We start from the raw sequence: 25,981 nt of genomic DNA, 5'->3' as shown, positions 1-25,981 counted from the left end.
CAATACGTGTGAGAGAATGGAACGATACTTGGCTGAACCAAACATTAATAGAGTCGGTTCGAAGAAGACTTTCCGAGCAGACTCTAGTTGTTTCGATCCTGCTTAAAACTTTCTGTCCATTGTATACCTATATTATTTATGTATATCTAAGATACCAAGACTATAGCGAATTAGCGATCTCCACAAACGTCCGCGTATCGCAGCGAGAAAAAGTAAAGCAAAGCCCGCTCCACACTCGCATTCGCTGCGTTGCGCCGTGATTCGCGTGCATATCTTGAGCGGGCTTGACGTTTTCAAGTAAAGCGCCCTCAACACTCGCGCGCATATCGCGGCGCGATGACGCGAACGCAAGTGTGGTTTCGATACGCAGAAAATTCGCGTAATATGAGTAATAAGTTTGTAAAGAAAAGTTACAGAAAGTATCTAACTCAATACCTACTATTGTGGTGACTATGAGAACAATAGGTAAAATAAAACTCATGTTTTTCAATTGCACTGTATACCAGGATCCAAGAACCTGCGGATATCGTCTAGGCTGTAAACTTTTTGTAACCTCTGATTATAGTTTAAGGCTTCACATATTCTGCACAGATGCTTAGACATAGTCTTGAAAAATCCGTGCTCATTAACGATTTTAAAATGATTCCTCCAAGTATGATAAAGAAGCAATTTAGTAAAGTTTCTACTGATAGCAGTTATTTCCGCTGCTAAATCTTCGAGTGTCTTAAAATTATCGATATGTAGAAAGGAATTTGGCGGCAATAGTTTATTGCAATCTTCTATAAACGGACCGACGAAGATCGGTATTGCGCCTTTACCGTAGGCGTGGTAGAAACTCTTTTCTGTAATATATTGACGACAGCTTGAGTTTTCTATTACCAAGTAGAACAAGTATCTTGAAATATATTTGCAATCATCGTGAAAATGTCCTGGGCATCTGAAAAATATATATGTACATCAAACAGAAAGTGTCTCAAAGGATGGACGTTCAATAAGCTGTAATTCTCGTACCTGTTGAGCAGTGAAGCTTCGTCAGCACAACGTCCATAAATGTCGATATTCAAATGTTTCTTAAGATTCAACAAGAAACGTATGCTCCGCGGAACGCAGTGGGAAATCATAATAGTGGCCAAAACATTCCTTTGCTTGTCCTTCCAGAAGGGGACCAGTTCCTCTAATATCTTAATTGTAAAATTGTTATTACGGTTTTCCAATTTTAAAAAGGGAGTCTTCGGATGTGACAGGGGCAGCGTTCGTCCATAAGGAATTGGTACGTCAGAATCTGTCCTAAAAAAAATATTACTGTTATATAGGTATGCATGTGTTTAAAAACTCAGCTTGAACAAATAAAATAAAAAATATATTAAATATTATAGGACATTATTACACAGATTGACTGCGTCCCACGGTAAGCTCAAGCAGGCTTGTGTTGTGGGTACTCAGACAACGATATAGCCGATATTATAATATATACATAGAAAACATCCATGACTGAGGAACAAATATCTGCGCTCATCACACAAATATATGCCCTTACCGGGATTCGAACCCGGGACCGCGGCTTAGCAGGCAGGGTCACTACGCACTAGGCCACACCGGTAATATAAAATCATTGAATGGTATGGACAATTGGACAACAACATTGAACGTCCTTATGTAATTTTCACAGTTACATCATCATCATCGTCCCAGTACGGTGTACATTAACCATCGTATTAAATCGTCCTATTCTGTATACATAAAAACTAAACACCGTCCTGAAAATTTCAAGAAAAATCTCAATAATCAATGGTAAAAAATTACCTGTATGTCATAGACCAATTAAAAATATTAGACAAATGTTCGTAATTTGGCGGTGCTTTTACCAAAGCAAAAGTGTTTACTGGTGATTCGTCTATCCAAAATATCCATAGCTGACTTGGATCCCGCCTTTCGACTTCGGGTAATTCTCCTTTCTGCAACTGTATCATTACGACATCTGCAGATGTGATTTTATCGTCTGATGAAAATCGGCAGTTGGATACACTACATCCGTATAAAGTGTTATTGCTGAAATAAAAATAAAAAATTTGAAAACCCCCGACACCAGTGAACCGATTTTTATGAAACATGGCTAAGAACACTCCCGACTAACTCAGCTTTCAAACAAAAAAAAACTAATTCGGTTCGTCCGTTCGAGAGCTACGATGCCACTGACAGACACACACACACACAAACAGACTGACAAACAGACAGACACGTCAAACTTATAACACCCCATCGTTTTTGCGTCGGGAGTTAAAATTAGACATGTGACAGACGGACATAAGGGTTCCTTTTGTACCTAAGTCGCACCATGAATGATGATCTGGATGATGGTGAAATCCGACCACTGTCGATAATTTCAATCGTACACGCTTTCCCGGGGTTATTTTCAGTTTAAAGGTCAATCCAGACAGTCTAAACAGGGATTCGCCATTCTAAATATATTACTGCAAACACCAAAGCAAATTTAGCAAATAGGCTTGCTGATTTTGATCACCGACTACAATGACTACAATGCTATCATCTGGGGTCCATTTCTCAAAACTGAAAGTTACAAGTTACAAGCGGACATTGACTACCGCATGTAAATTGTAACTTGTAGCAGTTGTAGCTTCGAGAAATGGGCCCCTGGACTTGTTTACGATAAGGTTTGCTTCTTTTTTTAAAATTATAAATGGGCTCACTCTTGACCACAGACTAACCAAAGGCAAGGACGTGGCCTTCTAAAACGTTTTTGTAATATCACTTTGATTATCAAACTAAATATTATAAATCTTATAGATATCTTACTTGTGTTCACTAAATCCATTAATGTGTCTATGCTCCAGCCAGTCCCAATGCTTCCATATAAGTATATTATAGACACGGTTTAAATTTTGTTTCCAAATAGTATTATTAAGTCGAAAGCCAAGTTTAAATAAATAAGTTCCCAAATTAGTGGTCACCCAATCCTGTGGAGCAAACGAAAATGGGTTAAGTAGCACGGTACTTTCTGTCACGAAGATCGCAAGGTAAGTTCGTTTGCAAATAAAAAGTACCTAGGTAGAATAGTGTCTTAGGTGGCGGTGTGGTTACTTATTCTGTTATTTGTACTTCTAAATTTCTAATTACTATCTTGCTTTTAAATAAATTACTAAGTATTCTATCACTATGCTATATCTTCATTGTCGCAGTGATACTGGAAGGTACCTAATCTGATAAAATTTGTCATGTGACCTTTAAGACGATACAGGAGCGAAAATACTGAAATGGGATGGAGCCCTCCTTTTAATTAGGGAATTCTAATTTAATATAGTGTTATTAACTAGATTTATCGAAAAAAAATGTCCATCAAGAACAACTCAGTTAAAAGATATTGCGAAAAAATGTTTAAAATGGAGGTTCCGCTCTAGACTATTTCCTCCTTCAAAACGTAATCAACCTACGACCTCTATCTTCAAAAACCAGGGAGGATATATAATAGTTGAGAGCGTTTGTATGGAGAATTGACCCCTCCTGTATCGTCTTAAAATGATTCCGAGAACCGTACAGAGGTAACCGTGGCAGTTGCGAAAGATTTCTAACCATTTTGTTTATTTTAACTTCTGATTAGCAGAAACGTCTGCAATCGATGCCACTAGGCTGAGAATAAATTTAAAAGAGGAAAATTTCTGCCTTGGGTGAGACTTGAACTATCCAGAGGCCGTGAGTTCAAGTCGCACCCAAGGCAGACATTTTCCACTTTTAAATTAATTTTGTTTGTCATGAAATCCCTCAAAACCTTAATAATTCTGAGATCAACGAGAACGTGAAGGCAGTGAATGTAATGCATTTAAGCTAACGTTTTTATCCTTCTACACTGCAGGTACATAGTACTAGGTAAATTACTCGTACAAGCCTTACAGAAGACCGCAGCCAAATAGCACTAGACCCTACTCATAGTGTTATGTTCCTGCCGGTGAGTAAGGCTGCCAGAGCTCAACGAGGGTGCGGTGTGCTGATGACGGGAGGACTTACGGAACTAACTTGTTCCGTCTATTGTCCTTTGAGTCGTCGGCAACCCGAACCCTACTTGGAACTTGTACACTCCTTTTTGCTGTGTACTTAACACAACACACATTGTGCTTAACACAGCAAAAGGGAGTGTACAAGTTTCTAATGGGGTGGCAACGCGCATGTGACACTGTTTGAGTTGCAGGCGTCCATAGGTTACGGTGACCGCTTTACATCAGGCGGACCGTATACTTGTTTGCCACCGACGTTGTATAAAAAAAAAAAAACAAGTTACCTTTCGATCTTCATAAAAGTTTTTGACGATACTCTCATGTTCCTCCATAGCCGCCAAACTATAGTTTATATCAGCTACAGGTACAATTGTATGAGGTTGAATCGTCCACCTACGTGCATGTAATATATATATTACAATCATAATTGCAATCAACAATAAGGATTGCTTCCGTGAAGAATTATGAACCTTAAAATTTAAATTATGAAACATTATTGTTACATCAAAAGCATTTAGAAATTTTAATTGAGAATTCAATACCTAAATGTTCATAAAATAATTATACGAGTCAGTAAATTATTATTTACACTTCGTAAATAATGTGTCAATTTCAGTAATGTCAAGCTGTGGCTGTCATTTTCTTAAGCGCCTTCCAGGTTCCAGACCAATTCCATGCAGACTAAGGGCCTAAAGCGCGGTGCTTGCACCAAGCTTGATGCGGGCTGATTTGGGGCTGATACGGGCGAAAGGCGCGCAGAAAATAGATTTTAAATAGATCTATATTTATTGGTTTCGCCTAGGAAGGCGCGAAGTTACTTACTTAGCCCGGCAACAGACAGTCTTAAAATTGAAATCTGAAAAATTATAATGTTATAAAAATCTGATCGAGTGCACGGATTTCCATCTTAGTTTCCATACAATTTCGCAACTGTCCACACACATTCTTATTTTTTAAGATTATGAATTTTCAGATTGATCTGACAGATTTTATACAACTTTTTTTTCAGATTATGAGGCTCGCTCCAGACTATGCGCGCGAATCACGGCGCGACGGAGCGAACGCGAGTGTGGATTCGATACGCAGAAAATTCCACACTAGCGTTCGCGGCGTCGCGCCGTGATTCGCGCGCAAACAAATAACTGAATTTACTCTATAGCTCCATTATGGCTCATTTACATAGTGCGTTTTGCTCGCATGCAATTTTAAACATTATGCACTGTTATCTAAAGATACAAGATACTTCGCCGTACCAATAAAATACCCCAACGGACAAAAAAATACAGAGAGCCGTATACAATCGCATGCGAGCTCGCGCAATCGCGCACCGTGTAAACGGGCCCTAAATGAGCCTTAAGTCTAGCCTTTGCCTAAGGAATTGATCTAGAAGAAAACTTTGAATTGACACCCGCAACATGACATTATTGACATTTTTATGTATTTACATTTATTTTATTTACTCGCTGTTTATTTTATCATTTTATATACATTTATTGGATTTTCCTTGATAATTCCAAAATGCTTTTGATATAACAACTACAATGTTTTTTAGAATTTATATTTTTTTACTTAACCCATGCTTAATGTTCATTGCAACTATTGTTGTAATGTACGTATTACATGCACGCAGTTGGACGCAAGGGCCGCGTACTGAATCTGTACCTGTACCATTTATAAACTATAGTCTAGAGACTATGAAGGAACACGAGATTATCATAAAGAATTTTTATGAAGAACGGAAGGTAATTGTAATTTACCTGAAATGCTATGCTTCCGGCTGACGATTTTTTTTTGTCCATGACAGCTTTTAAGTAGCGTAGCTCAAACGCTCTATCTATGTATGTCTCTATCGCTCTTGCGTAGAGCTAGACTGCATTTCTGTCGGCGCCTGGCGTCGATGATTGCCATTTTGGCTACGCCGTCTGGCATCTAAATCTGTCTTTAACTGTTTTTTTTTCGTTTCATCCACAGGATTGGGTGACATCTAATTTGGGAACTTATTTATTTAAACATGACATTCAAACTAATAATACTGTGTTGAACCAAAGTCTACATCGTATCTATGATGTCCTCATATGGATGCATTGGCCTTGGCTAAAGATTCGACACCTTGCTTTATTTACTGAATACGGGTAAGATTTCTATAATAATAAAAACAAGTTAACACGTTCAAAATTGGGTAAATGGGTAATTGGGTAAATTTTGCTATAAGGTTTCAGATCATATTATATTTTTATACATATATTCAACCTTAAAGCAGAATGGATTTACCCAAGTTTGAAGTTAAGCGACACAATTTCAGATTTATGATGATATTTTAAGGATTTTTCTTAAAATGCCCCCATAACATGAATTGCCTCGCAAGAGTCGCAACTCGCAAAATATACATGACAAGTGCCCACGTAGAATACTAAGTTCAGCGTCAGCGTCGAGCACTGGACTGGTACTTTTGCCTTACTGAAATTTTTCATAAAATCCTGTAGTTTTTATTTTCGGTAGACTTTTATTGTTTCATAGCATGTTTGAGAAAAGGTATACACAGGTACGTACTTCGGCGGGAAATAACGGGTTGCCCGCCTCAGACCTATCCGGCCTCGCTTCACGCGGCCTTATATACCTATGTCTTTGGCCGGCAACCCCTTTCGTCCCGGCCTCTGTAGTAATGTCCTATTTTTTGCAGCAACAACCCTATATACGGGTGCAGTGTATCCAACTGCCGATTTTCAGAAGGCACTAACATGTCATCTGCAGATGCCGTATTGATACATCTACAGGTGGGAATAATACCCCAAGTTGAGAGGCGAAATCCACGTCAGTTATGGATATTTTGGATAGACGAGTCTCCAACATACACATTTCGTGATGTAACAGTGCCGCCCAGCTACGAGGCGATGTCTAACATTTTTAATTGGTCTATGACATACAGGTATATTTTCAACGATTTTTAGGGTTCCGTACCAAAAAGGTACAACAGGAACCCTTATGGTGCGACTCTGTCCGTCTGTCTGTCCGTCTGTCACATTCCTAAATATCTCGAGAACTACTAATGCTATCAACTTGAAATTTGGAATAGTTGTGAACATTGTGAACCTCTACAAATAGAAGATATAATTTTTTTAAATTTATTAATTTTAATTGTAGAAAATGGCCAAAATGAAAGGGGGGCAAACTGTAAATTTCAAGTTACTAGGTCAAGTGGGGTATCGTTAGAAAGAGCTTAAATTGAACGTAAATAAACTATTTTTATAATTTTTTTGTTGTGGAAAAAAAAAGAATTTTGAAGGAAAATGTAAAAAAAAATACTGTTCCCCCCCCCTTATCTCCGAAGTTTACCAACGAAAAATTATGAAAATTTTAAGAAACATTTATTTATGCTAAATATTACAGGAAAAATATATAATCGTGTTTGTATCTTGAAAACTTTTTTTTTAATTCACAAAAAACTTTTTACATTTTTACTTTTAATTTACCCACCTTTGCGGATGTATATAGTACTTCAAATTAATACGAGATGTTACGTAAATCATCTTCTTTCCAATAAAGTAAAAATTGTTTAAATCGGTTAACATTATAAAGAATAATCCCTGAAAAACCAACATACTATGGTCGCGCAAATTAGTTAGCGAATTCTAAGAGATGGCGCTATACACAATAATGCTCATTAGTACCTATACTTTTGTCTTCTAGTCAAGTCGTTAGAGTTATGTGAAAACATGAGATTATTTTAACTGGGGAGTTTGAAAGTTTGTACGGAACCCTCGGTGGGCGAGTCCAACTCGGACTTGCCCGGTTTTTTTTTAAATTAGAGGTGTATTTTCTAAATTCACACAATCGCCCATTTTGTATGCCAACGCCATCTTGAGATATGTTAACATTCAAAAATGGATGGAAACTCAATAGGTTCTGAGGGTGCCGAGACATGGGCGCATACAAGGCACACACAGCACACACACACATACTGAGGACACAGCACAGAGGGCTCTGCTGGCAGGAAGCGCGCCATGCTCCAAAATCGAGTAAAAATGCCTAGAACTGTTGTCGCAGCAAGGTGCAAGACGTGGAATTTATCCTTACCAAATATAAGTATTATGGAAGTATTGCTGGGATCCTTAGAGTCGGCATTTCGAGCGGCGGCCAATTCCGTTGTCATTTGGAGGGGAAAGCTGCGTAGGCATCCTAAAAACTCGGTGCGCTCAATAGAGCTAGCTAATTATCTCCGGGACAAAGACTGCTCTTGTACAAGTCCCAAGTCAGACCCCACATGGAGTACTGTTGTCACCTTTGAGCAGGAGCACATGGATACCAGCTTTGACCCTTTGACTCGGTCCAGAGACGCGCTGTACGAATTGCCGACGATCCCAAACTCACAGGCGGTATTGAGCCCTTAAGTCTAAGGAGAGACTTCGTCTCCTTATGTCTGTGTTTATATCGGGTTGTCTTCTGAGGAACTGTTTGGCATGATGCCAACGTCCACTTTTCATCATCGCACCGCTCGCCATCGACAGGGCGCTCACACACACACCTTGCAACCTAAATGGTCGCGCACCGTGCGGTTTCAGAGGAATTTCCTCCCTCGGACGCTTAGGCTGTAGAATGAGCTCCTGCCGAGGCATTCCCGATGAACTACAGTATGGGGTTCTTCAAAAACCACAAGTGTACAAGTTTCTAATGAGTCTGCAACGCGCATGTGACACCTTGAGTTGCAAGCGCCCGTAGGTTACGGTGACCGCTTTCCATCAGGTGGACCGTATGCCTGTTTGCCACTGACGTGGTATAATGTTAGGAGAAACACCTGATCAGGCAAAATATCGACGTAGTGGCGGCAACTGCAAGTCACATTTAGATGAGCTTAACTCAGGACTGGGGCATATACCGTACTATAAAGATCTGATAGGATGACTGAAAGTACATTAGGTTGTACCAATCCATACCATCCAATGATATTATAGTTAAGCTGAATAAAATTTATAACATAACGTACATACCTAAGTAACAAGAATCTTTTTAGGACAGATTCTGATGTACCGATTCCTTACGGACGCACTTTACCTCTGTTATATCCGAAGACTCCAAATTTAAGATTGGGAGACGGTGATCAGAATTCCACAATTAAGATGTTGAACGAACTGGTCCCCTTCTGGAAGGACAAACAAATGAACGTTTTGGCTACTATTTTGATTTCCAACTGCGTGGCTGATCGGATGCGATTCTTGTTGAATCTGAAGAAGCATATGAAGATCGACATTTATGGAGAATGTGCGGATGAAGCTTCACAGCGCACCAGGTACGAGAATCACGGCTTATTAAATGTGAAGATTACATATATTCCGGTAAAATAACAGAAATAATTTTTAAGAAAAAAAAACCGCCTTCCTTTGGGTTTCTGGTGATAAATACTTTCAAATGTTGGATTATGTTATCAATTCGTCTGTATATTTTTGTTATTCGATATCTCCGTCATTTCTGAACCAATTTTGAAATCTGGATGATTCTGAAGTACTTACAGATGAGAATGATTATCAGAACGGAACTCTAACCAGGGGCGGCTCACTCTTCATCAGCAGTTCCACTGCACCAAATGTCACTGTTCTGGACGTAAGTGCATGCTGTTCTTATAAAAATACCAAAGTCACTATAAGTGTGCCGTTCAGATTTGAGGAGTTCCGTTCTGACCATCATCAGCAGTTCCACTGCACCAAATGTCACTGTTCTGGACGTAAGTGCATGCTGTTCTTATAAAAATACCAAAGTCACTATAAGTGTGTGAAATTTGAGGAGTTCCATTCTGACCATCATTAGGAGTTCCACTGCACCAAATGTCACTGTTCCGTACGTAAATGCATGCTGTTCCTTTAAAAACACAAAAATCACCATATGTATGCCTTTCAGATTTGAGGAGTTTCCTCGATTTCTCCAGGATCCCATCATCAAAACTGGGTTCTGAGAAAAATGGGACCAATCTGTATGCATATACATTCAATCAAAAAAAAATTTTTCAAAATCGGTCCAGTAACGACGGAGATATCGAGGAACAAACATTAAACAAAAAAAAATACAGACGAATTGAAAACCCCTTCCTTTGAGATTTGGAAGGCGGTTAAAAGCCTTTATTCATTCTGTTCCTTGTTTAAGTCACCTGAAAATGTAATGTGTTAAACGGCTTTCCAAAAATGGCGAAATAGTACATTGTGCAACAAGGGGAGGAAGTTGAATATTACTAACGAGAGTAAGTTAAATCGCGACGGCTTGCCGGAGCGATTTAAAGACTCGAGTTAGTAATATTCATACTCCCCGAGTTACACACAATGTTTTTCATCACATTTGAGAGAAAAATACAGAGGAAACAGTCATAAGGCAAAACCTTCAACCGGCGGCACGACCAGTAGTGTATCTTGATCTACATCAGATTATTCATATTAAATCCATTGTTTTTGATAACAAACACTTTTTGAACGAAAACAAACACGAAAATACTGCATATACTTGGAAATATCCGTGGACACAGTAAATAAAATACTAGATAGTTTTCCAATGTATATTTGTGCCGACCGCACAGGCAAACGAACTGAACCAAACTGACATGTTTACATTATGTGACATTGTCTAGAAAACGATTCTATTCAACCAGTAGAGTTTATAGTGGTACACATACGAACTTCATAGTTAATAAACTTATAACCTTACGTAAGTTCCAACATTGGCCCTTGAACCAATATAAACTCATGTACATCACATACATTAAACACATAATAGTCTAAGCAAAGATATTAGACACATCCGCTGTCTAAAAAGAAAACATTACCTACAACACAAAAATAGGCATAGCAAAGGTATCGATAAATCCGTAACATATAAAACTACAAATAGTCAAAACATACATGAAACGGATCTAAAACAAACTATACCTTCACAAGTATATAATATATTGCTTAGAGCCAAGTCACTTATTTAATGATACAAATAAATGACTAACAAACTTATCATGTTTTTCTTTTGCCAATGGTTTCGTTAAAACATCGGCCACCATTTCATCAGTTGATAGGTATTTCAAAACGACAGTACCTTCCTCAACGATTTCCCTGATGAAGGATGCCGTACATCGATGTGCTTCGTTCTGGCGTGGTACATAGAACTAGCACACAATTTCAGTGCAGACTGATTGTCATTAAACAAAGTAATCCTATACTGTACCCCGTAAATTTCGAACAGAAACTTGCGTAGAAAGAGAGCCTCTTTACAAGCATCTGACAGACACATGTACTCACTCTCCGTGCTTGAAAGAGCGACTGTCTTTTGTTTCTTACTCTCCCATGAGATCGTAGAATTTCCGATTTTGAACACAAAACCGGTATAAGATCGGCGATCGACCTCATTTGACGCAAAATCAGCATCAGCATATGCGACGATGTCTAAACCTGACTTCTGAAAACTTAAACAATGATTAAGCGTACCTTTCAGATAGCGAAGAACGCGTTTCGCCGCTTTCCAGTGGTTCTCGTCGTACGCGTCGTTGAACTGGCTGAGTGAGCTGACAACATGCGCAATATCTGGTCGCGTACATACCGCTATGTACATTAGACATCCTATCAGGCCTCTGTAGTCGTGCGTACAATCTCTCTTTGTAGATTTCACGAGCTTCAGACCTGTTTCCATAGGTGTTCGCGCAGGTTTGCAATCCGACATATGAAATCGTTCTAGCACCTTCTTAATATAGCTTGACTGGTCTAGAGTAATCTCGTCATTCTGTCTGCAAAGCCTCATTCCAAGAATGTGATGAGCTGGCCCTAAGTCTTTGATTTCAAATGCCTTCTTTAATTTTTCTTTGATTCCAGCCGTATCTCGGCAATCAGCTGAAGAAAACAACATTATGTCATCAACATAGAGCGCAATTATAATAATGGATTTCCCGCTCGACTTGACATAAACACAAGTTTCGGAAGATAAACGTTTGAACTTCATTTTGTTTGTCAAAACGCCATTTATTTTCTCATACCAAGACTTCGAAGCTTGCTTCAGTCCGTATATGGCCTTATTCAACTTGTAAACTTTATCTTCTTGGCCCTTAATCTTATAGCCTTCTGGCTGCTCCATAAAAACGGTTTCTTTTAAATCTCCATTCAAAAACGCCGTTTTTACATCAAGATGCTCGATATTCATGTTATGTTCCGTTGCTAAAGCTAGTAACGTACGTATAGTGGAATATCTTACTACAGGAGAAAACGTTTCCTCGTAATCAATACCGTATTTCTGGGTATAACCTTTTGCAACAAGGCGCGCTTTGTATCTCAGTATTTCCCCATCGAGGCCAAGCTTTCTTTTAAAGATGCACTTGCATTTGACAGGCCGTTGCTTCGCATCGCGGTCAGTCAGAGTCCAACACTTGTTATCGATGAAAGATTTATACTCTTCCGCCATGGCGGCTTTCCACTTACTCGCATCCGGGCCACTCAGCGCCTCGCGAACTGTTAGAGGGTCCCCGTTGTCACTGCATACAGTGTTTGCTATATTAGCAGACTCAAACTCACTCGTTCCATCCGTAGAGTTTTCCAAGTCTTCCAGTGTTGAATCACCTGGGACATATGTCTCATCCGCAGGGTCATCTGGGGTCTCACTGCTGTTCTCAGAATCATCTGTTGTAATGACGCTGTTATCTTGAGCGTTTTCATCAGATATTTCTGCGGGCTCTTGGGGTAAAACGGGTAAAGCGGGTTGCACCTGAGTATTATCAGTGACAGTTACATTGTTCGTCAAACTAATCTGAGTGTAACGTGAACTGTCATACTCATCTGATGAAGTGTCATTCCAAAAAGCATGTTCTAGAAAAATCACGTTTCTAGCTTTTATGACAGTCTTCGGGTTCTCCGGATCTATCAATCTTTAACCTTTGGTATCGTCACAGTATCCGGCAAAAATATACTTCTTACTTTTGGGATCCAGTTTGTCCCGTTTGTGCTGAAGGGCATACGCTTGACAGCCAAAAATGCGCAGGTAGCTAAGATTTTCCTTTTTACCTGTCCACTTTTCTTCTGGTGTACTGCCCATCACAGCCTTAGTCGGAGAGCGATTCTTAAGGTAGACGGCGGTGTTAACCGCTTCTGCCCAGAATTCCTTTTTCAAGCCTGCTTCCTGAAGCATGCATCTGGCTTTCTCCGTAACGCTTCTTATCACGCGTTCCGCGACTGCGTTCTGAGCTGATGACCTTGGAACCGTGGTCTGATGTTGAATTCCATGCGCCTTCAGGAACTTCTGAAATTTAGAATTGACATATTCACCACCATTGTCACTACGAAGAACTTTTATTTTCTTATTGGTTTGGTTTTCCACGAGAGCTTTGAATTCTTTAAACATCTCAAAAACCTCATCCTTCCGCCTAAGAAAATAAACAAATGTTTTTCTTGACAAGTCATCAATGAACAAGAAAATAATTTCCCACCTATGGACGGGCACGGTAGTGGTCCCATTCACTATGAACTAATCCAAGGATTTCCTTAGCCCTGGTCTCAGATTTCTTCAAATACTTAGTCTGGAAACACACGACTCAAAATTATTGTTGTCATAAGAAATACCAGTGACCATACCTTTTCTCAGTAACTCCATACTGCGGGCGTTCAGATGAGATAGACGTCGATGCCAAACTTGTTGTGTTGACTGGCTTCCAGTAGCAGGGATCTGTGGCGCTTGCTTCACGCTCACGGCAGCAGTCGGCACCGCTACGCTGTCACCTGTACCCAAAAACAAAGACATAGCCTGCGAAGATGGCTCGCTATACAAAGCAGAAAGAGTTTCGATGGCATCGAGTTGATAAATACCATCTCTTAGAGTAGCTGTAGCTAAAACCTGCCCTTTGTCGTAAACTTTACACACGCCAGAACGAAACACAATTTCGTAACCTTTCCTATCCATAGCACTAACAGATAATAAATTTGCAGACAATTTAGGTACTAAGTACACATTACTTATAGATCTCACACTATTGTCCTTTAACAAAGCTTGAGCAGTTCCTTTCCCAGCTGTCAATAAGGCTTCACCATTCGCGATGTATACCTTCTTTGGTTTATCAGTAGTAAAATCTGATAAAAAGCTGCGATCGTTGCAAAAATGCTGTGCCGCACCACTGTCGACGTACCAAACGTCACGGTTGGCTCCTGCGGCCAAAGCAGTAAGCATCGTCTGGCTTTTCTTGCCACTCTCCTTGCCGTCAGAGTTTTCTGGACAATCCTTCTTGGTGTGTCCACTCTTTTTGCATCTGAAGCATTTAATTGGGTTGCGTGCTTTCCGAGTTGCAAAAGCCGTAGCATCTTCACTTTTCTCATTGCGTCTTGAATTTTCTAGAAGCAATTTGGCTTTGACATTTTCGCTTGACAGTGACGTGTTCGAATTTTCTAGAGCCATTATCAACGGGTCGTAATCGCTTGTCAAGCCACTGAGTAAAATCACGGCCACGAAGTCATCTTCCAATGCCTTCCCGATGTCGCTCAGCTGTTGCGATATATCCATGACCTTGTTGACGTAAACCTCCACACTACCACATTCGCTCAGTTTGATGGCGAACAATGTGCGTAGCAGTCCGAGCCGTCGTGACAAGCCTCGATCCTCGTATGCCTTTTGCAGGTTGATCCACGCTTCGCGAGCGCCTTCTCCTGCTTCTTCGCGTCTTCATTTTTATTTTCAGGCGTGCTTATACACTCCCAGAGATCATCGTGGATAAGCACCATCCGCATCATAAACTTCCAAGATGAATAATTCTGTATTCCAGACAGTTTTTCGATGAAACCATTCTGACTGGCAGATGCCATCTTTTGTTTTTGTTGCGAAAATTTTCGAAAATAATTTGATGAAATTTCACGCGAACACTTCGGAAAATTATTACTATCGTAGAAAATTTACTGCATGATCTGCTACCAACTTGGAAATATCCGTGGACACAGTAAATAAAATACTAGATAGTTTTCCAATGTATATTTGTGCCGACCGCACAGGCAAACGAACTGAACCAAACTGACATGTTTACATTATGTGACATTGTCTAGAAAACGATTCTATTCAACCAGTAGAGTTTATAGTGGTACACATACGAACTTCATAGTTAATAAACTTATAACCTTACGTAAGTTCCAACACATATAAATTAAATGCAACGTTTAAAAAAGCATATAAATCATATAATTGAACTAAAACTGTACTTTATTTTGATCTGTTGTACTCTCCGTTGCTAGGCAACCGTGGGTGCCTCGCGTACGCCCGCGGTCAAGCGCGAGTAGAGAGCATATTGTCAGATTGTAAATTATAACAATTTATCTGAGTTAAATTTTACGAAATAAATGCAAAACACACTGAAAAAATTGTAAAACATAAAAAAAATGCATTTTTCATACCGTATAATATATTTTACAGCTTAATAGTAAAATTTTGGTTGTGCAATAAAAATCCTTGGCAGATTGAAACATCCTTTGCCTGAAGTATTGTACGGATTGTATTAATTTTTAAAACTAAATCCATTATTCCCTTGGGAATAAAATAGTACATTATGCTTCAGTACACGTAGACGCAATGATACCTTTAAACAGCAAATGTGATGAAAACATATTGGATCTCCGACAGGCCTATAAAATGAAAATGTGCATCGACACTCATTTGATTTACTCTGAATTTGATTGATATAATTGCAGCTAATATTTTTTTCGACTTTGTGTTTCACTCGGAGGCAAAATTTGCCTTCGTGAATGAAAACCCTTTTGACCCTTTTGATCTCGCCTTCGTCTCCTGACATGAGGTCTGTTTCTTAATTAGTCTGGTTATTACGATCATACACGCCATTACCCATTACATTCTTTTGTTTTAATAGTACTTACTCAAATACTCATGTTAGCATCACGGCTTGGTTGTCAATAAATCGGAGTGTTACAATTATTTTTTCCAGGTGCCCAGGACATGAAAACAACGATTGTGAAATCTTCTCAAAATACTTGTTCTACTTGGTCATAGAAAACTCATACTGTCGTCAATATATTTCAGAAAAGAGTTTCCATCACGCCTACGACAAAGGCGCAATACCGGTCATCGTTGGTGCCTTTTTAGAAGATTGCAGAAAACTATTGCCGCCAAATTCTTTTTTACATATAGACCACTTTAAGACACTCAAAAATTTAGCATTGGAACTTACTGATATCAGCAAAAACGTTTCTAGATTGCTTTTTTATCATATTTGGAGGAATCATTTTAAAGTAGTTAACGAGCATGGGTATTTCAAGACCCCGTCCCGCCATTTGTGCAGAGTATGTGAGGCTCTCAATTATAACCAGAGGTCGCGAAAAGTTTACGGTATATCCGAAATGCGCAGGTTCTTGGATCCAGAAATACAGTGCAGTTAAAAAACATGAGTTTCATTTTATTGTTCTTATAAAGGCAAAGGAAATAAGCGCTGGTGGCCTAGCGGTAAACGCGTGCGACTTTCAGATGACAATCAGTCAGATGGCAGTCGCTTTCGTAAAACTAGTGCCTACGCCAAACCTTGGGATTAGTTGTCAAAGCGGACCTCATGGGAGAGCCGTGGCAAATGCCGGGATAACACAAGGAGGATGTTAAAGACAAGGTAATCACCACAGCCTGGCAAAAAAGAAAAACAATTTTATTAAGAAGTGGCGAGATCGTACGGTTGCCCCGTTTTCTCGCATAAATTTATATAAAAGAGACAACACTATATGTAGTGTTGATACTTTCTGATTATTTGTTTTGATAACTTTTTTGCAAAAGTAATGTTTTAGAGATTGGCAAAAAAAGTAAAAATCACAATCACTTTGATTATGGACATTATAAAAAACCTCGGACAAAAACGTTAAATTGACAGCAGAAAATTTGACATTACTTTTACAATGTTTCGATATTCTAAACAAATCAGTTTACGCACAAATATGATGACTAGATTGACTAGTAAAATAGGATAATATTTAAGAAATTCGCTGTGTTGATAACAAATAACAGTAATGATATTTAGAATCTATAATTCTTTGTTGAACCAATCATTAATATTCATTGCAACTACTATTATTGTAATGTTTGTATTACACGTACGTAACTTGATCCAATGGCCACATAATAAAACTGTACTTGTGCCAATACCAGTTACAAACTATAGTATGGAGACTATGAAGGAACATCAGATTGTCATCAAACGCTATTTTGAAGCTCGAAAGGTAACATACATTTAGGTAGCATTCATACTGTAGCAAAAATACAAAATGGTAGACACAGTCACTTGGCAGCATGAATATCTCTAGAAGCTCCATATCCAACCCGTTAGCACTTCGGATGAACACTTATGTAGGAATCCTATCACCGACCGTCGGGAATCGGGCTGCGCCAGACATTTTCAACGTGCCTCAGCGGACTTTCTGTGATGAAATATAAATTAGAAGCACCTTAAACTGACGAGTGTACCGTACCTATATGTGGAATGGCACGAAAGAGGTATGTCGAGATCATAGCAAGTGGAAAGCCATGATCTCTGCCTTGTATAATTTTTCAAGTTATAGAATGCTCTAATGTTTCTGTTAAGCCCAATGTTTGACTGGTAGAGAATGCCTCAAGGTGTTAAGTCCACCATTTGTACTCTTTTGTTGTAAATTGAAATAAATAAATACATATGCAGAAATTTGAACGTAACGCCATTTTCTACTGGAGTTTGAAAGAATATTTTTTGGGAGAAAACATACCTACTTACTGCTGAGGAGAGCGGAGAAAAGTTGGTCTACTTGTAGTAGATGAAGAAATAAACTCAGATAAATGCATAAACACAATAATACTACCTAATAACTCTTTTACTCGGATAAATTTGTGATTCATAAAATCCATTTTCGTTTGATCCACAGAATTGGGTGACGTCTAATTTAGGAACGTATTTGTTTAAATATGGTCAACCATTTAATATAGCGTGGAAGCAAAGCTTAAACCGTGTCTTTAAAGTTGCCATTTGGGTTGATTGGGAATGTCAACAGATTAGACACCTTGGTGGATTTATTGAACACGAGTAAGTTATTTAATAGATATAGAACAAGTGATTATGAAAAAGCTTGTAAAAAGTAAATTTAGTTTGATCAAGCGAAAGTTAAAGTTAGTTAAGACGGGATGCTCAATTCAACAGAATTTATCAGGAAAGAAATCTGTGTCAGTCTCAGATATTAGATTTAAATTAAATAAAATAAATAAATATTGGGGGACACCTTACACAGATCAACTTAGCCCCAAACCAAGCAAAGCTTGTACTATGGGTGCTAAGCGACGATATAATAATAATAATAATAAAGATCTCCACAACCGTGAGGTGTACAATCTCAGGAATTACTTCCTTAACAACGAGTGTGGGATGCATCGTGATGTGGTGGCAGTTGACGGAAACCTCACGCCGCTCTCCTTGGCGAAAGAGAACTGGCGCAAACCTGTGGTACTAAGTACTGCGGACCGCAAGGCGGTATGGGAGAGCAAGCAGCTGCACGGGCGGTTCTACAAGGCCCTCACGGGACCCGATGTAGACCTGCTCGCATCGGTGAACTGGTTACGATTCGGGGACCTCTTCGGAGAAACCGAGGGTTTTGCCTGTGCAATTGCGAACGAACAACTACGAACAACTACCGGAAATATATCCTGAAGGACGGTACGGTCGACATTTGTCGGGCATGTCGCCGTCCCGGAGAGTCACTCAGGCATATCATTTCCGGTTGTTCTCATCTTGCTAACGGCGAGTACTTGCACAGACATAATCTCGTAGCCAGGATTATTCACCAGCAACTTGCTCTTCAATACCAAAATTACCTCAACAGCAAAAGTATACTGAACATGGCAAGTCGAAGGCACCTGCACCTTGCTGCTACAGTCCGAAAAGTTATAGAGTCAGAGACACCACGTTACCTATTTGATGAACTAAAATGGATTAAAGATATACACAATAGACCGCTGAGAACACACAGAAAGCTTGAGCTGGTAATTCCAAAACACAAGTCAACGTCTTTCAGAGGGAGCTTTAAGTTCGCTGCAACAAAAATTTGGAACGACTTACCGCCACCACTAAAACAGCCGATGCATTTCCTGAAATTTAAAAAACTAACCAAAACATACCTTCTTCAAATACAAAAAATAAATAAATCAATTAAGCATATAACTACATGAACAAATTTACATATAGAAAGTAAGGTAAAACAAACCACAAAATATAGCTTAAATCCACAATACAATACAATAAATTACAAAATCATTTAATTATTACAAAATAATATATAATTGTCGTCTATTATATTATATTTATACAAACACCACCCACCCGCCCACACACACACACACACGCACACACATACACACACACACACAGACACACACACACACACACACACGCACGCACGCACGCACGCACACACGCACGCACGCACGCACGCACGCACGCACGCACGCACGCACGCACGCACGCACGCACGCACGCACGCACGCACGCACGCACGCACACACACACACACACACACACGCACACACAATTGCGCGAACCGCCCCTCACAACGATTTTTTTTTTTCTTCTGCAACTCTAGATTTGGAATACAGTAGAATAGAAAATATTTATTTGGCATAGAGATATACATTATAAATAAAACTCGTAATTATTGTTACTAACGATGTTAACCCTGGCAACGGAATAAGGATCAGTCTGAAAATCAACGCTGGGTATTATAACCTAGCACATGTTGAGACCTGAATCCTTTTACCAAGCACGAAAAAAAAAATGTACTTAGCTCTTATTTTGCTTAGCTTAAGTGAATTAGCATATTACTTTTTTATTTTATTCCATTGCTGTGGGTACTCTTTTTGTGTTATGGTAATAAACGTATTTTTATTTTTATTTATTTAATACGGCCTTGTGGACCGCGAAGTACCGTACTACAAGTACTTACCTGCGCCAGTTCTTGAAAATGGTCGTGCCACGCTCTATTGGGATCGATCTATTATCACTGACAGGACTATTGTAGCCAATAAGCCTGACATTGTCATAATAGATCGATCGCAACGCCGGGCCGTGCTCGTCGACATCACCATCCCCCATAATGAGAATCTCGTGAAAGCCGAGAAGGACAAATCCAGTAAGTACCTAGACTTGGCTTACGAGATAACTGCCATGTGGGATGTTGATTCGACGATTATTGTCCCGATAGTCGTTTCAGCGAACGGTCTCATAGCGAAGAGTTTCGACCAACATCTCGAGAGACTCTCGCTAGGTAGTTGGATCAAGGGTCAGATGCAGAAGGCGGTGATCTTGGACACGGCGCGGATAGTCCGACGGTTCCTCTCTTTGCAGCCCTAACCACCGGCAGCTTGGGCCCTGCCCCGCTGCTGGCGGCACCCTAGGTTAGGTTTTTTATAATATATTTATATTTTTTTATTGTTTTGTAAGTTGTTTTGTATTTTACTTTTATATTCGTATTATAAATAGCCTAGCCTAAGATTTGAAAGAAATAAAGAGGAATTATAATAATAACCATCGCCCATTGGTTTTACCAGTGCAATCAGTCAACGCAGGGCAGCTTGTGGCGAGCTGTTGGGGAACAGCGACCCCACGTACCCGAGTGCTCCTGGGGAGTTCTGTTACCCGTAAGGCGGGTGGGTAGGACAGTACTCTCTACCTCTGGCTTGCCTTGGCTGGCCGTCCAGAGTGGAGTCGTTAGGGCTACATGCCCCAGGAGTGGAAGTGAAAATTTGCATAAGACGCGAGTTGGTACAGTGGCTTAACAGCCACTGGGCAGAAAGCGGTGTACACCTCTCGACACCCTCGAGTTCTCACACCGGTGTTGCCCTTGAGCCATCTTGGATGTCGCTTTTTGTGGGGGCCCATCTTGTGGGGACGAGTCACCGTCTGCCGGAAATAAAATTGGATACCGGTTTATTAGGCAGGCGTCCGGTTTTTTATCCATAGCCCAGTATTTAGTCCATCACTTTCATCAAAATAGACCAGTTCATTTTAGATTCCATTAACTCTCAAATAGTCCTTACACCCTGGCGGGTGTTGCCGCTGCGTGTGTCCCATGATACGGGCAAGGGCAACATCCGCTCGGTGTACCCCTTACATTTCATTAAAGTGTCGAAAGGGCCTCTACGTGTTGGCTTCGGCCCCGCGCACGCCTCCCAAAGGTCCGGAATACCATTGTTCCGTGATGGGAAAGACATAATAATAATAAAATGCTTTAATTGCACACTACAAAAATAAAACAAAAATGAAAACGGTTACAAAGTGGTAGGTAACAACAGGCGGTCTTATCGCTAAAACAGCGGTTTCTTACAGACAACCTTCAGATAGTCGAGTGGCGATCGGAGAGAAGTTAACGGGTGGTGCAAAAGAGAGAGATACATTCATATATACATAGAAAATATCCATGACTCAGGAACAAATATCTGCACACAAATAAATGCGCCCTTACCGGGATTCGAACCCAGGACCGCCACAAATGCGTTAGAAATGCGTATTTTTCGTCCGCACCTTAATTGAATGTAAAATATGATATAGGTCTAAAATCAGTAAGCCAAATCGGAAAGCTCGAAAGGAAACCTGATTTGACTTCACACTTCCTGATTTGATCAGACAATTTGATAAGGTTGGCAAATCACTCTCGACTAGACTAACCTTTATGCAAGACTTTACACTAATAATGATAAAATGTACTTGAGGTATAGGTATTACCGATATTGAAAAACCTCTGCCGTTTGTCTTCAGAAAACTGGTATCTGCAGGGACTGTAGGTTACATGACATATAATTCGGTATAAAATATTCAAAAAACCATTCTTATTTTTTTTTTTTTTATTTTAGCAAAAACCCTTTACACGGATGTAGTGTATCCAACTGCCGATTTTCAGGAGACAATGCGATTTCGTCGGCAGATGCCGTATTGGTACATATACAGAAAGGAATGGTACCCAAAGTTGTCAGAAGTAATCCACACCAGTTATGGATATTTTGGATAGACGAGTCTCCAATGAACAATTTTTTGGTGGAAAACCCGCCCAGTTACGAGGAGTTGTCTAATATTTTCAATTGGGCTATGACATACAGGTAGATTTTCTACCGTTCGTTATACAACTACAGCTTCTTAATTTCCACATTTCCTTATTTTCTCTGGAGCTAGTATCTGCACACCGCTTCTCAGACGGGACTGGAAAAGGGACATTAAAGTCAACATAACACTTTCTCAACAGAAAGTGTCTAATTAAATAATCAGGAGGATTGTTACCTAATTAAGAGGCTTAAACACACAAACATCCAATGTAATTAACAACAAAATATGTATAACGGCTTCAGAACTTCACCATCTACTGAAGGTAAAACATTTTTTTCCATTTTTTATTTTTGCACTTTGTTGGCGTGATTGATATACATATTGGTACCAAATTTCAGCTTTCTAGTGCTAACGGTTACTGAGATTATCCGCGGACGGACGGACGGACGGACGGACGGACGGACGGACGGACAGACAGACATGGCGAAACTATAAGGGTTCCTAGTTGACTACGGAACCCTAAAAACGCTATTTTGAGCAACGTTCCGGATTGTCGTAAATTTTTGATGCAAGCAGGATGAGAGAAACAGATAAAAAAATTTGCCATAGGCCAAAGTCTAACTGACATTCACGGTGTTTGAACAGTGCCTAAACCAAATCGATATAAACAGTGTTTGATAGTTAAATTCGACATCAAAGTCGGAGTTAGAGGAAGCACCATGCCACATTCTCTAAATGGCCGCCATACACAGATCCTGAACTTTATTTCTTAAAAATAACTATGGCTAGACTATGTCCAGATATTCTGCTTTGTGGATCATATGTTATCCTCCGTGGGTGGCATAGAAGTTAGTCAATTGTAGTGTGTCCGATTTCTTCGATCGGTTTGACCACGAAACGCTCACGAAACGAAACGTTCGCAGATATCTATCTCCATCGCTCTTGCGTATTGGTGCGACAGGCCCAGACTACCTTTCACGGCGTTTCGTTTTCGTTTCGCGTCGCAGAAATGCCATTAAATTCGGCTGCGGTGGCGGCGGCGGCTGGTTTATTTTGTTGGGTAATGCATTGTTAAAAGTAACAAACGAAAATATATTTTTAGGACGGAATCTGATGTGCCGATTCCATACGGACGCACTTTACCTTTGTCACATCCGAAGACTCACTATTTAAGATTGGAAAGCAGTGATCACAAATTAACAACTAAAATATTGGAAGAACTGGTACCTTTCTGGAAGGACAAACGAAGAGATGTCTTGGCTACTATTTTGATTTCCAACTGTATAGCGGCTAGAATGCGTTTTTTGATCAATCTGAAGAAACATATGAAAATCGACATTTATGGACGTTGTGCAGATGACCCTTACCAAATAAGCAGGTACATAGGATTATATGGTTTATCGAATGTGAAGATTATATTTTTAGACAGACTATACTTTTTAGGAGTACATGTGCTAAATGAAGAGTAAAATAATAATTTTGTTAAGCGAAGAGAAATATACAGGCACCTTACAGGTTATAATTTTCCTTGTGGATATATGTATAGGGCATACTGAACAAATTTTATATTGGGGATAATTATTTTTGGTCCTGGATCTTTGAAAGTTTCAATCTTGAGAAAATTAGAAAGGTCTGGCAGCTCAGGGCTCTTTCTTGACTTGAATGATATAAGTAATGAGTAATGGCAGTCTTTTGGACTTTTTGATACCTATAAGCCTATAACAGTGTGAACAGGGATGCACTCTTTAAGATGTTAAGATCTATTAAAATACCGATAATTTCTATAAATTATGGGCAGGGTAGGCACCAAAACCGCCTTCCAACTTGACCGATGAGTTTGAAGAGGCTGGGTTCAAACAGGGGGATGCTCTGGCGTCCACGGTATTGAACTCATTACTTGAATACATTATCCAGAAAGTAATGGAATCTTTCATTTACTGTTTTTATCCTTATAAAACATAACTATTACAATTTTCAGGTGCCCAGGACATTACCACAACGATTGCGAAATCTTATCAAGATACTTGTTCTACTTAGTATTAGAAAACTCAAGCTGTCGTCAATACATTTCTGAAAAGAGTTTTCATCACGCCTACGGCAAAGGCGCAATACCAATCTTCGTTGGTCCATTTTTAAAAGATTGCCAAAAACTATTGCCTCCAAATTCTTTTCTACATATAGACAATTTTAAGACACCCGAACATTTAGCATCGGAAGTTGTTGCTATCAGCAAAAACATTACTAAATTGCTTTCCTATCATACTTGGAGGAATCATTTCAAAGTCGTTAACGAACATGGGTTCTTTGGAACCATGTCCTCCCATATGTGCAGAGTATGTGAAGCTCTAAATTATAACAAGAAGTCGCAAAAAGTTTACGGTGTATCGGACATCCGAAGGTTCTTGGATCCTGAAATACAGTGCATTTGAAAAATATGAGTTTTATTTTATCGTTCCAGTAGCTTCATCAACATTATTAATCGCCGACATCATTTCAGCCTTTAATCGCCGACTGGCTGAGCCTTCATGTACGACACTTATCCCCGTTAGGAATTTATAATTATCATTTGCTGGGTACTTATTAGCCTAATTCACGAACGCTCACGATAATTATCTGTTCGTAGCTATCTGTCTTTATCGCTCTTGCGTATTGGCGCGACAGAGCCAGACTGAATTTCTGTTGGCGCCGACGATTGCCATTTGGCTACGCCATATATCATTTGGTACCTTGAGAAATCAGGATTAGTTGGAGAGACTTTCAAGCGTCTGGAAAAAGTTCCAGCCTACGGAAATGGTCAGATGATAATTATCAAATTCCTAATAGTATTTTCTAACACATTTATAAAAGTCCGCCCCGAGAATTTAAGGAAAGTTAGAAAAAAAACCTTATACGGCAAAAAAATGGCTGACGGGCCGAACTAGCTTATAAATATGCAGACAATTACACGTCGATACGAACTCTACATTATCCTAAAGTTCCATTCTTGTTAATAAGAGATTCTGGTCTGGCGGCTCTGGGCTCTTGATTCTATATCGAGAATGTCATGTATTTCAAATAGGTAAGCCGTTTTATTGCTTACGTTCTTTTGAGTTAGCTGTGCAACGTAGGTTTTTCGCCAAAACTGTTCAACTTCTTTTTCCAGTTATCAAAGCAACCGGCAACATTACTATATAACATATTTATACACCGTTTTGACTCAGAACTCAGAACCTCACCATACCCGTTGTGGAGTCAGCCAAGGTTCGATATTTGGACCGTTACTCTTTGTGGTTATGATGAATATCTGGCTTCGGTTCCTAAGCCCACCAGGTGATTCTCTTACGCTGATCAATGATCACCGTCACTCAATTTATCCTTTGCTACTCTAAAGCCTGTCTAAAAGCTCTACCAGTACCGATGCCGGATAAAGTGAAGAACGGAGACTTCAGAGGACCACCAGATTATGATCAAAAACTTTTTTGAAGGTAAGCATAATCGTAGGCTGAAACCCAGGTAACGTAACGTATCTGTTAAAATATTATACGAGGCCGACTACAATTCTCGCAAATCCTGATAACGAAGCTCATAATCACTAGCAGATTCAATACTTTAGGCCCACTTGCATGGTTAACTCAGGGTTAGTGGGTGTCACTGTCAACTGTCAAATTCCATATAAAATGGTGGATTTACCCTCGGTTTGGTGCAAGTGGCCCTTAGACCTCTGAAAAATTCCCAGTACGGTATTTCAATGCTTGCTCTTTTTAATGGCGGGATTCGTGAAAATTAAGTTTTCATTTTTTATCTGAAAACGCCCAGATACCTATTCATTAGTATTAATAATAAAAACCGGCCAAGAGCGTGTCGGGCCACGCTCAGTGTAGGGTTCCGTAATTTTTCGTATTTTTCTCAAAAACTACTAAACCTATCAAGTTCAAAATAATTTTTCTAGAAAGTCTTTATAAAGTTCTAC

General features: G+C 39.6%; 3 protein-coding genes across 3 annotated transcripts; 1 reads left to right on the top strand and 2 right to left on the bottom strand.

The window, feature by feature from the left end:
• Window positions 1–379: 379 nt before the first annotated feature.
• LOC125233700 (alpha-(1,3)-fucosyltransferase 7-like) lies at window positions 380–4,475 on the bottom strand. The gene is made up of 5 exons (XM_048139798.1): window positions 4,292–4,475; window positions 2,815–2,975; window positions 1,804–2,049; window positions 1,012–1,287; window positions 380–937 (listed from the first exon to the last, which is right to left on the bottom strand). Exons 1-5 carry the CDS (start codon window positions 4,430–4,432, stop codon window positions 487–489), a joined length of 1,275 nt encoding a protein of 424 aa, XP_047995755.1. The 5' UTR covers window positions 4,433–4,475; the 3' UTR covers window positions 380–486.
• An 8,553-nt stretch (window positions 4,476–13,028) lies between these two features.
• LOC125233356 lies at window positions 13,029–14,093 on the bottom strand. Its single transcript, XM_048139339.1, has 2 exons — window positions 13,586–14,093; window positions 13,029–13,253 (listed from the first exon to the last, which is right to left on the bottom strand). The coding sequence occupies exons 1-2, from the start codon at window positions 13,908–13,910 to the stop codon at window positions 13,093–13,095; spliced, it is 486 nt and encodes a 161-aa protein (XP_047995296.1). The 5' UTR covers window positions 13,911–14,093; the 3' UTR covers window positions 13,029–13,092.
• Window positions 14,094–17,022: 2,929 nt separating this feature from the next.
• LOC125233355 (4-galactosyl-N-acetylglucosaminide 3-alpha-L-fucosyltransferase FUT5-like) lies at window positions 17,023–24,927 on the top strand. Its single transcript, XM_048139338.1, has 4 exons — window positions 17,023–17,200; window positions 21,846–22,088; window positions 23,135–23,410; window positions 24,011–24,927. The coding sequence occupies exons 2-4, from the start codon at window positions 21,946–21,948 to the stop codon at window positions 24,459–24,461; spliced, it is 870 nt and encodes a 289-aa protein (XP_047995295.1). The 5' UTR covers window positions 17,023–17,200; window positions 21,846–21,945; the 3' UTR covers window positions 24,462–24,927.
• Window positions 24,928–25,981: the final 1,054 nt, after the last annotated feature.

This window comes from Leguminivora glycinivorella, chromosome 14 (genome assembly GCF_023078275.1).
Source record: "Leguminivora glycinivorella isolate SPB_JAAS2020 chromosome 14, LegGlyc_1.1, whole genome shotgun sequence".
In the NCBI taxonomy this organism is placed as follows: Eukaryota; Metazoa; Arthropoda; class Insecta; order Lepidoptera; family Tortricidae; genus Leguminivora; species Leguminivora glycinivorella.
This window is presented reverse-complemented; position numbering and strand designations above follow the sequence as displayed.

What these genes read in the sequence shown, in the direction of transcription:
- LOC125233700 (XM_048139798.1), bottom strand. Translation starts at nt 4,432, where the DNA reads ATGATTGTAATATATATATTACATGCACGTAGGTGGACGATTCAACCT. An exon ending in AATGGATTTAGTGAACACAA is followed by an intron (nt 2,050 to 2,814) that starts GTAAGATATCTA and finishes TTTTTATTTCAG; the next exon opens with CAATAACACTTTATACGGAT. An exon ending in GAAGCTTCACTGCTCAACAG is followed by an intron (nt 938 to 1,011) that starts GTACGAGAATTA and finishes TATATTTTTCAG; the next exon opens with ATGCCCAGGACATTTTCACG.
- LOC125233356 (XM_048139339.1), bottom strand. Translation starts at nt 13,910, where the DNA reads ATGGATAGGAAAGGTTACGAAATTGTGTTTCGTTCTGGCGTGTGTAAA. An exon ending in TATGGAGTTACTGAGAAAAG is followed by an intron (nt 13,254 to 13,585) that starts GTATGGTCACTG and finishes TCTAAATTTCAG; the next exon opens with AAGTTCCTGAAGGCGCATGG.
- LOC125233355 (XM_048139338.1), top strand. Translation starts at nt 21,946, where the DNA reads ATGGTACCCAAAGTTGTCAGAAGTAATCCACACCAGTTATGGATATTT. An exon ending in AATTGGGCTATGACATACAG is followed by an intron (nt 22,089 to 23,134) that starts GTAGATTTTCTA and finishes ATATATTTTTAG; the next exon opens with GACGGAATCTGATGTGCCGA. An exon ending in GACCCTTACCAAATAAGCAG is followed by an intron (nt 23,411 to 24,010) that starts GTACATAGGATT and finishes TACAATTTTCAG; the next exon opens with GTGCCCAGGACATTACCACA.